The 11,625-nt window shown below is 34.0% G+C and overlaps 1 protein-coding gene across 7 annotated transcripts in view; it reads left to right on the forward strand.

The window, feature by feature from the left end:
- The window catches only part of LOC129793132 (cyclic nucleotide-gated cation channel alpha-3), a 100,231-nt gene that overhangs the window by 16,160 nt on the left and 72,446 nt on the right, over window positions 1-11,625 (forward strand). For all 7 annotated transcript variants that reach the window (XM_055832795.1, XM_055832796.1, XM_055832791.1 and 4 more), the window contains exon 3: window positions 3,885-4,130. In XM_055832795.1, the coding sequence (XP_055688770.1) occupies window positions 3,896-4,130 (235 nt within the window). In that variant the 5' untranslated portion in view covers window positions 3,885-3,895. The remainder of the gene's footprint in view (window positions 1-3,884; window positions 4,131-11,625) is intronic.

An 11,625-nucleotide genomic window follows, 5' to 3' on the forward strand; every position in this document is an offset into this window, starting at 1 on the left:
TAGGGTATTGAAAAGCTTAAGTTTTTTTTTCGTCATCCCATGGTTTTCAAACTTTCAATATCCGGAATATTCTTATATCAAAACTGGATTTGGATTGAAATTGGCTCAAAATTTGAATTACAAATCCACTATACTTTCACACTAGGGGGGGTATCCTTATGTATTTAAATCCTAAGGGTTTGTCGAAAGTACTCCCGCGCGCCATTCTTTTCCCCGCACAAATTCCTGGTTGTTTTCCATCTTCGTTCAATTCACTCCCGAAGAGATATGAAAATAATCATAACGCTATATAATTCAAGCAAAGTATAAGGGGTTGAAAGGAAATGAGAAAAATATACCGGAGAAAAGGGAGAAATTGACAGAGGAGGTGTCTGTGTGTGTACATTTTATCCATCATCAAAGGCCACACGAATGAAAAGCAGGGCAGGGAATCTATGGAAAATTTCGTGGTTGAGGGTGGGAGAGAATTTTTGAAATGGATGTGAGAGTGGAAATGGAATATAATGGAATGTATTTGGGAAGTATCATGGTTCTGGTGTAAATAAAGTCAAAAAAAAATAAATTTGTGTACAGCCTTTTTTTCTGTACCATTTTGGCCCTAGAGGAATTTTATTATATGGGGGGTCCTCTTTTACTCATCATTGATGCCTGAGCTTTTAACACTCGCCCAGATTAGAGACAACAGCACCAATGTCGCCAAATGGCACACAGGACTAAATGGCAGAGTTCACAGAGCGACTGTGCACAAGAAGTGACAATGGTTTGGGCTGTAAATGTTTTTGTGGTCCTTTTTCCTCCTTTTCCACCACTTTTTTTCAACCCCCAAAAATTCCACATTAAAGATATAACGGCACTCTGCCCAATGGCGCTTTATTTTTTGAAGCAAACACCGGAAATATTTTCCACTTATCGCCAAATAAATAATTTCTCCAATGAAATTTAGCCATACACCCGAATCCTACGTGAAATATCCCTCTGCAATCACCTGACATAAATCACGTGCATTTGAGAGCTCTGATAGCGAAATCGGAACATTCTGGGTAAATGGAATTGCGTCCGTGGCAGACCTCATTGCCAGCCAAAATAATTAAAAATTATGTCCACAGATAAAATGTCTGTGTAAATCCCCCAATACTCTGCGTGAATAATTACACATTAAAACCAATAAATATTTCCATAGACGGCTTTTATTTATGAGAAGTCAAATGCAAAAACCTTTAACTAGTATGTGGATTAATGTTTGCACATAGACCTTTGGTATATACCTACCTACTAAAAAATTATTTAAGTTTTTTTTTTAAATTACAAACTCTTTGAATATTGAAAATTAATTGAAGCTGTGATTTTGACATAAAATTGTAGGAAAATGTAATTGCACAAAGCTACCCATATCGTCATATTTTGGTTAAAATTTAATTACTTATCCTCTGGTAAAATTTTTAGATTGAAGTTTTTATTGTTAGTCAATGAAAACGTTCTGTTCGAATTTTATAGAGAGCTTTTATTTTATTAAAAAAAAATATTTGAATAAACGTTGAGCTTAGAGTACGCGAGGAACGTTAGAAAATAATAAATGTTAAATGTTAGCATAATCTGCCAATTTAAATATAATATGTATTGCATTTAAACTGGCTCGTTTTTTTATTTACCTTGATGCTTAACTAATTTTTTTAATCTGCTCTTAGTCATTTAAATTTAAATTTTAACATCATCTTGAATAGATTTCTGCCTAAATGGTTTGTTTAAATTAAGTAACTAATTAAATAATGTTCAAAAAAGAAGCATTTGTGAGATTTTAATGGTTATGTTGTTAGAATTATCGCAATAAAAAAAGAAATTTTAACCCCTTTGTATTGCTTTATGAATAGAATGAAAATCTAATATTCCATTTATTTATGTTACCTGTGAAAATAAAATCCTATTTCATAGGTGAAATGTGAATGGCTTTCAATGCGTATTCGTTGATTTAATGTTCTCGCAATGATGTAGGAAAAGGGCTATAAAGTACTGACCAGCAGTGGTCAAATTGCTTTATTTCCGGCCATTCATCTACCATTAGTACTCTCAACATCTCTACATCTTTCAGCCTTATCTTCTCTTTTACTTTTTATGGTTTATCCCATGTGGAGGAGGAAAAAGGAAGACAAAAACCATTACATTTTCCATTCCCATGGCTATACTCTTATCCTTGGCTGAGATTAAAAATATATAGTCAAGCTTAAAACATCATCTTTTCGGCGGGGGTTGTTTTTAATGGGAAAATATGTGACAATACTGTGTGAGTAATGTCACCAAACATTTCGCTTTCAGCGCACAATCTCCTTTTACGGTTGTCATATTCTGAATATTTGTACTACACGGTGCAACGAGCATATAATGTACTAATTCAGATAAATAGAGTTTTTAATGTATTTTTTTCTTCATGCACACAACACACTCCTGTTTGTTCGGAATCATGGGGATACTTGACTAGGATGTGGTATGAATAATAAAAGGAAAATCCTCCGTAGTTTCTAGCACTATCATCTCCATCATTCTTCCTCTCTTTTTTTCAGAGCCCCACTTTAGCCCCTCAGCTAACATCTCAATGTATGGTACTCAGGATACCTTCTCTTTCCGTAGGGGGAATAGGTACATGTGTGTGTGTGCATATGGAGCTCAAATATAGCTCAAACATAAAGCACAAAATATTCCCAAAGTATCCTCAGGGATAGTTTTTTTTTCTCGAGAACACCTTAGGGCATTTGCAAAATGACCCCAATGGTACAGATGATGATGAGGCTCAGGTTTTAACTTTTTATGTCTACTGCTACGTGAAAATTGGGACATTTGATGTTGATGATCTTTGAATATTGATCCAATCTCACTACTGATGATTGCTATATGGTTGTCAACTTAGAGATTTAGACTATTCCATAAGTAAAATACATTTTAAGATTGTACGATAGTTTGCCTCCTTTTTATAAAATACGAATAAAAGGTCAAATTTACTGAAATGTGAAGGAGTTTATTCATTTTGAAGCTCCTACTTTGAAAATAAATTTCGGGCATGGAAAATGTTGTAGATGAAAAAAATAAATAAAAAAAAAGTTATAACAATTTTCCATTTTTATTAAAAATTAACAAGAAAAATTATAAATTAATATTGTTAAATAAACACATAAACCACGCCCATATTTTATTTATTTATTTATTTATTTAAGTACTTTTTTGCATATATCAATTTCGTTTTTGACTTTTTAACTTTAAGTCAAAATCGTACTAAAAAGCTTATATTTAATTTTCTGAGACATAAAAAACTTAAACTAAACATAAACTTTTTTATTACTTAAATAATTTTTTTAACGAAAAATTTTAGGAAGAATTTGAAAATTTCAGTCCTTTGATTTTTTGTTTATTTTATTAACCATCTGAATGATAAAAAATAAACAGATCAGCATGTGTTAGTCCGACCAAAGTTTACAATTAAAACCCATTCGTAAGTTTTATATAATTAAAGGAATGTCAATAAAAAAAAGGAAAATGTCATTTAAAATAAAAAAGATCCTTCTGTGAAGATAAATGCAATGTCCTTTTCATTTGAAAGACAAAATAGGATAAAAGCTTTTGCACAAACTTGGCAAAGTTACAGAGGCAACGAATGTAAATAGCATGAGAAAAGTTTCCGGCCGTCCTTTAAAGTAATCTATGCTATATGTATGGTTACATACATAGCTGGAACTTTCTGGGAATTTAGCCAGAAAACAATTTGACGAATTCTGCAGACAAACTAATTAATAGTGTCTGGGTTGGTGTGGGGCTGTCGTACCGCATAAAACTCTCAAAATGCCAGTCATTCCCGCCCCCATCCCAAAATGCTAATAAGATGCCTTTTTCCATTGCAGTTAGCGTCGTGATGTCAACAGCCAAACGGCTGGTACTGTCTCTACGTGGTCGCAAGGATTCGCAAGGCACAACAGCTGGTGCATCCTCGTCAACGCGTCTCGTGTCCACGAACAGTTCGTCGCCCGGGCATGAACTGGATGAAATTGCCGTGGTGTCTGGAAGTGGTGGTGACTGTGGCAATGAATCTGTAGGATGTGCCTCCTTTGGAAGTCTAGGGCAAGCAAATGGGCCACGTCTTGTACCTGGTGAGTTCTCTTACTTCCAATGTATTTGTGATTTCTTTTTTATTTTTGGTCTGGTTTAGTTGAGTATATTAACGAGCAGGAGAGGAAGTTATATGTCCATTGCCCCGTAATATTCTCCTCTCGCAAATTGACAATTTTCTCTACGTGACAAAAATTGGAAATCATCTCTTCAACCGTATCGTCGCATCCTCCTCTAATCGATCCACAATTTTTTTTTCTCGAAAAATACTTCAAAAGAATTGAGCAATGTGGAAGTTTATATACGAGAAGGTGGCAAGAAGTTAAAGGAAGAAAAAAATCTCTGTGTGACATTTTTCCTCAAACAAATCATTGCGAAAGTTGAAGTAAATGCGAAGAGGTTTTGCCATTTCAATCATTCTTTGCCATACCATGCCGTTTAAGTTGTGTTAGAACATTCCCAAGGTGAAGTTTTCCCCCAAGGATACCCCCCTCTTGGTACACCCCATGAAGCCCTATTGTTCTGTGGGAGGCATTTGACGTGAATTTGTGGCATATAGGGTGACACCTGAAAAACTGTTTGACGCCAGACAACAAAGTTTCGGTCAAAGCTTCTGTTTTTGCAAGCGGGGGATGGGGGTGGGAAAACCACAATTTTTTCCATCTCTCCACCCCCAAAATTACTGGGAGAAGCTCTCAGTGGATTTTACCCAACATCATCATTACCAATGGCATTGTGTGCCCAAGCCACGTAGCCAGATTGAGGGTGGTTTTCTATAAGTGGACCCCTCTGTAATTCGGTATATTTAGTTTGTGGAAAGTTTTCATGAGAAATATTTTGGACAAATTGAAACCCAAAACATTTCTTTTAGGGCCTAAATTATCCGACTGAGGTTTATGTTGCCAAGATTTATTTTTGGGATGGAAAGGAAAATTGGGGAAAATCTTTAATTTTTGTTACTTTAAAAGCTGCAAAAGCATCAAAAGCTCTTTATTTGAACGTAAGTTTTCGTATAATTAAATAAAAAGGTCGATTTGGCCAAAAAAAAAAAGATTTTTTATTGGAGAATTGTAGAGAAAGAGAACCAATACGAGTTCTATATTAGTCTTCACAACACTCCTTTGTTTTAGTCTCTAATAATTTTAATTAAATGCTAATAGTTCTCGTGTAATCATTTGAATATTGTAAACACATTGACGTATGGTGTGAGATTGATCTAAATTGAGATTTCTATTCAAATCAATACCTCCATACAATATATCCATAATATGTATGTATATTGCACAAGACACTGATAGAGCTTTAGAAGAGCTTTTCATATGCATCTTTGAATTGATCTTTTGCGCATATTATATTGCTTGTATTCAAAATGAAAATTTACATAACGATGTAAATTCAAAAGGTACATATTACATTACAAATATTTGAAAAGAAAATTAATAACGAATAATGAATACCAGCTGCATATCTCAAAAACTAAGGCATTTTTTTCTGCGAAAACTATATATTTAATTCAAACTCTCTTTCCATTAGCTGTGCAAGCCTTTCTCTCATAGACCCCGCGGCAAAGTAGGTACCTACCATTTTATTAAGAGAGTTTTGAACGCAAGTATATATATCTTCCTCAAGAGATATTTCTCTTTTTGTATTTTGAAGTTTCCATAAAAGTTTTCCCAAAGAGAATTGAATTTTTCATTCATCCTTCTCCAGCAGATATGAAAGGCAAAAAATAAGTTTAATGAATTTGATGTTGTTTCAATTTTTCACAAATTTTCTGTTTTATGAAAGTTCATAAAAAATATCAAAGAAAATCCGGTTTAGCAGGAAAATTTAGTGAAATCTGAAGGTACAAGAAAAACGAAATTATGGTCGTTTTATTTGACCCATAAAAAGTTCAAATTAATGCATTGCAACCAGAGGAATTGTTGCAGTAACTAAAACACATTTCAATTTTGGTATAATTATTTGTTAATTTACAAACGTGAATTTACACAATATAGTGTTCAAATACACATGCAATTTAGGCAGTCAGAGATAGCACTATTATGTTAATATCTTTTGCAATCATAAATCTAAATTCTCAGTTTGAATTCTAATGAAACAAGCAAATGAAGTCAATTTATAATTTACATAATTCAGACAAAGAGCGTGAAGCTTATTTAAGATGAAGCTGATGAGATGCTTGTGTGCATAATTAAAGGCATCTTCTGATGCAAATATTTGACTGAGGATAAAAGGATCCAATTTACACGAACTCATTGGTCAGAAACTGAAGTTGCAGTTTGTGTCGACACACACCCAGACTACGAATTAACCATCGAAATCTCTCGAGAGCATAAAGGGTGGGATTTTACGACGGTCCCCGTAATTTATGGGGTTGGCGTCAAAGATATCTTGTGATGTGATGTATCAATGAGATTGCGAGTTAATTTGCACATAGTTCTTTGGCTTAAGGGTGGTTAGTTGGTGTTCCACTTCGTGGCCAACACCAAGTATTGTAATCGTCGGAAAAACCGACCACCTCAGATCGGGCTCAAACTTGGTATGAGCACGTTTTAGACATCCCACATTACGAAAATTATGGTGGAAAATTTTTGATCCGGCCGGCCGGCCTGCCGGCCTGCCGGCCTGCCGGCCGTCCTGCCGGTCGCCCAAACTTTGCCTTATAGTTCGAGAACGGTAACTGATAGAGACTTCCGGTTTGAAGTTTTCTATAGAAATGTGGGTGTAAAATTTCATTTTTTCGCATTTTCAAAATCCAAGATGGCCGCCGTCTGCCATTTTGAAATACCGTCAACCACTTCCCTTATAGCTAGAGGTCTGAAATTTTAGTATGTTGTAGGGCTCAGTGAGACGTTTTCATCAACAATTCATACTTGAAAATCGGTCAAGCGGTTTAGCAAATATGGCGGCCTAAAGCAAAAAGTGTTTTTTCGATATAACTCGAGAACGGCTTGACCGATTTTGACCATTTTGGTATCAAATGAAAGGTATTGAGAAGCCCTACAACAGTCTAGAACATTCCAAGTTTCAAAAACATCCGCAAGAGGCGCTAAAATCGAAAACAAAAATTGCCTAACTTTAAGGGGCCATATCTCCCAACATCTGTTATCGTTTTCCTTTAAATTTGGATATGTTGTAGCCTGACTCAATATCTTTCTTCAGTCCGAAAATGAAGAAAATCTATGTCGCCGTTTAGAAGATATAGCCATTTGAAAAATTCTTGAATTTGAAAAGTTCTAAGAACCATATCTCTTGAACTGCTTGTCCGATTTCGCTCAACTTGGTATCAAATTAAAGGTTTTGCAAAACTCTACAACTTTCTAGAACATCAAAAACTTCTTAAACCATTTCTTCAAGACGAAAAATGCCAAAAAATGTTCTTGTAAAACAAAAAATCTTCATTTTGTGTTCTGGAGGTGACCTTGAAAATTATTGAAATTTATCTCAATTTATAGCCTGTTTTAATACCTTTCCAAAACTAGTCAAAAAATTTCTGTAGGTCTTATAGAACCAGAGATATGACCATTTTTATCCACCAAATTGCCGAATTTCACAAAAAAATCAAAGTCTACTAATTCTGCTCACAAATCGCATTGCAACGCATAAACAAACTTCTACACGTTGTGGGACACCAACTCTTATAACTGGACGCGTTATGATTGACTTTTCGTGTGTAATCCTCCCTTAAGATAGTGAGCAGAGCAACACCATTCTTTGAGACTTTTAGTCATGTCGAGTTAAAGGGGTGACCAATTACTTGAAAATAAATCAATTTGCAAATATTAGAAATTTTATTGATTTTTTTCAATATAATTTTTAGCGATGAAACAGACAGTAAAATCATTTAGAAAAATTAATGCTTAACCAAAAGCTTTTTTTTTTTTTTTGATTTTTTGCTTTTTTTTACTCGAAAAATTATAACTTTACTTTAAATCAAAAAGAATAATTTGGGAGCTAAAGTTTCCAGTTAAAGAAAATGCTCCAAGATACTATAAACTAGAGAAATTATCCACCCCCTATGGAGAAGTAGCAGGGAGTAAAGAACAGAACAGAGTAAAGAATACATTGAGCTAAAAATGGATTAAATTCTTTGTGACATCATTCGCTAGAATTCATCGTGTAAGAGAACTTGGGGAACATGGCTTGTAAAGTTCTTGATTTATGCTATCTTGGAACATTTCCAAGTCACTCTGCGTGTCTTTAAATGTAAATGTTCTAGAGAAAAAGAGATATGTTCCTAAAATTCGATTTCTTTGTTTATTTCAACGGAAAAAAGAAAAATTATCTAAAAAAAACAATTGGTTTTTTTTTGTGAAGTATAATATTTGATAGTAATCGATTATCGATTATATAAATATAAACGGTATGTAAAACGTTAATAACGTTGTAACAAAATGAAAAGTCAATCATAACGCGTCCAGTTATAAGAGTTGGTGTCCCACAACGTGTAGAAGTTTGTTTATGCGTTGTAATACTATTTGTGAGCAATATTAGTAGGCAAAGTTTATTTTTTTTGTGAAATTCAGCAATTTGATGCATAAAAATGTTCATATCTCTAGTTCTATAACACCTACAGAAATTTCATGATTAGTTCTAGAAAGGTCTTGAAATAAGCTATAATTTGACATATATCTCAATGATTTTCAAGGTCACCTCTAGAACACAAAGTGGCGGATTTTTGTTTCACAAAAAGAGTTTTTCGCATTTTTCGTCTTGAAGGAATGGTTCTAGAGGTTTCTGATGTTCTAGAAAGTTGTAGATAATTGCAAAACCTTTAATTTGATACCAAATTGAGCAAAATCAGACAAGTAGTTCAGGAGATATGGCTCTTAGAACTTTTCAAATTCAAGAATTTTTCAAACTGCGATATCTTCTAAACGGCAACATAGAATTTCTTCATTTTCGGACTGGTGATAGATATTGAGTCAGGCTACAACATATCAAAATTTAAAGGAAATCTATAACAGATGTTCGGAGATATAGCCCTTTAAAGTTAGGCAATTTTTGTTTTTGTTTTTAGCGCCTCTTGCGGATGTTTTTGAAACTTGAAATGTTCTAAACAGTTGTAGGGCTTCTCAATACCTTTCATTTGATACCAAGATGATCAAAATCGGTCAAGCCGTTCTCGAGTTATATCGAAAAAACACTTTTTGCTTTAGGCCGCCATATTTGCTAAACCGCTTGACCGACTTTCAAGTATGATTTGTTTATGAAAACATCTCACTGAGCTCTACAACATACTAAAATTTCAGACCTCTAGCTTTAAGGGAACTGGTCGACGGTATTTCAAAATGGCGGACGGCGGCCATCTTGGATTTTGAAAATGCGAAAAAATGAAATTTTACACCCACATTTCTATAGAAAACTTCAAACCCGAAGTCTCTATCTATTACCGTTCTTGAGCTATAAGGCAAAGTTTGGCGCACCGGCAGGACGGCAGGACGGCAGGACGGCAGGACGGCAGGCCGGCCGGATCTAAAATTTTCCACCACCATTTTCGTAATGTGGGATGTCTAAAACGTGCTCATACCAAGTTTAAGCCCGATCTGAGGTGGTCGGTTTTTCCGACGATTACAATACTTGGTGTTGGCCACGAAGTGGAACACCAACTAATTTCGTATCACGTGAACTTGATTTTCTCATAGTGATATGTTTTTCTTTTCCTACATATATGTATTCAAAACAAGGCTGCGAATTAGATATAGAGAAAAATCTCCCAAGTTTTCTAGCACATCGGCATTTGCAAAAAACTTTTCCTTAATACTTTCAATTCACATAAAATGCTTTTTTTTCTAGAAAAGCTCTCTCACACTCGTTTTGCTTAATACCTTCCGTGTGAATGGATCAGAGGTGTGCTTCTGCTTGTGGCGTCTTTTTGCAAGCTTTAAATTTGAAATTCTATATAAATGAAAGTGCAAGAAGGTGAATTTTATCAGATAAGACATGCACACAGGCGGTAGCTAGCTCAGCAAATGCCATGAAATTAGGTGCATCTAAAATGTAGAACATTACATGGGGGAAAATACGCCTGGAGATGCTGGATGCGGAATGCAAGTAGTGGAATAATTTATTCTTCAATTTCAAAAACACCTTTACACAATTTTCCACCTTCAGAAACCAATTCCTCAGGCGTGTGTGTACCACGTCACGAGTGGTGATGAAAATTTCACACACAAACTGGGTCTGGACAGTAGAGGAAAATAATATCACAATTTTTCATTTGTTTTAACCTTCTACCCTCCAGATTCAATTTGAAATCTCTCTCATGTGCTTTCTCTGGGCATTCACCACATAAAAAAATAAGAAAGGAAAAAAGATAAGAAAATTCATGAATTCCATGACAATATCAGAAATTTCTTTATAAACAAATTTGTTTTTAGACTTTAGAACATATACAAAACATTTATTTACCATAAATTTTGCATGTTAAATAAACTTTAATAACTTTGCGACATGGAGTTCATTTGAGGTATGCGCTACTCAACAGATTTTCCTCATATTTATTCAATTAAATTCAAGTTGAGAAAATTCCTTTCAAATGCACGAAATTGTTATTTAATTTATTTTAATTGTTTATCTACCTGACATTATGCAATTATAAGAAAATTATTAGACATTTGTTTTCAATTTTGTTCCTCAATTCCGCTTTTTCCATTAGGTATTAGTACGCTCGGAAAATTCTCTTTGAATGCATAAAAACAACTTTTTTTTTTATTTTCATAAAAAGCAAATGAATTCGTTAAAAAAATAGAACTATTGACCTTTAAAGACAATTTAAAAAATAAATTTCCCGAAATTCCTTAAATTTATTTAGGTTAAAAATTTTAACATATTCATTTAATTTCTTTTAACCTTACCTATTGATATATTTTTGAGCTTTTCTGTGGTCGATATATATCTACATAGCTATTATTTAATTTAACAAAACTTTCTAAGTTTCTATTCCACATATAGTTCAAGACTTTTCCATAATGGTTTTGAGTTCTTCCTTATGGAAAACCATGTGTAAAGAATACTTCACAAAGTTTAATGTAGGAAAATTTCTATGCTAAAACACTAAAACATATAAACTCAGCATTAAATTATTTCATCTGCTATGCTTGGAAAATCCATTATCTATAAGTATTTGATTGCAAAGTGGAAAATTTCTTGTATATGTAGTTCTGTATAGGTAAAGAAGAAAAACCGATTCGTTCCATTCTTCGTACTTTATCCTTTTTTTTTTTACAATTACTTGAGATTTTCTCATGTGTTATGGATTTGCTGGTAGAGCAATGTGATTCATGCGAAATGTATGTTTGATATTTATAGCGCATACACAATGTAACACTTTCTTCTCTTTCGGGGTACTCGACCGTCGTTGGAATATGGGCTTCCTTTTTCTTGTATTCAGTTTCATTTCTTCTTTTATATTCGCATCATGGGACGATATATGTGTGCGATGGGTATGGCAGCTCTTGGGGTGGAAGAAGAGAGAACGTAAAGAGAAGTTTGAAATTCCTATACTTTCACCATAAACTTATGTAGTTGCAA

Source organism: Lutzomyia longipalpis, chromosome 3 (assembly GCF_024334085.1).
Source record: "Lutzomyia longipalpis isolate SR_M1_2022 chromosome 3, ASM2433408v1".
Lineage (NCBI taxonomy): Eukaryota > Metazoa > Arthropoda > Insecta > Diptera > Psychodidae > Lutzomyia > Lutzomyia longipalpis.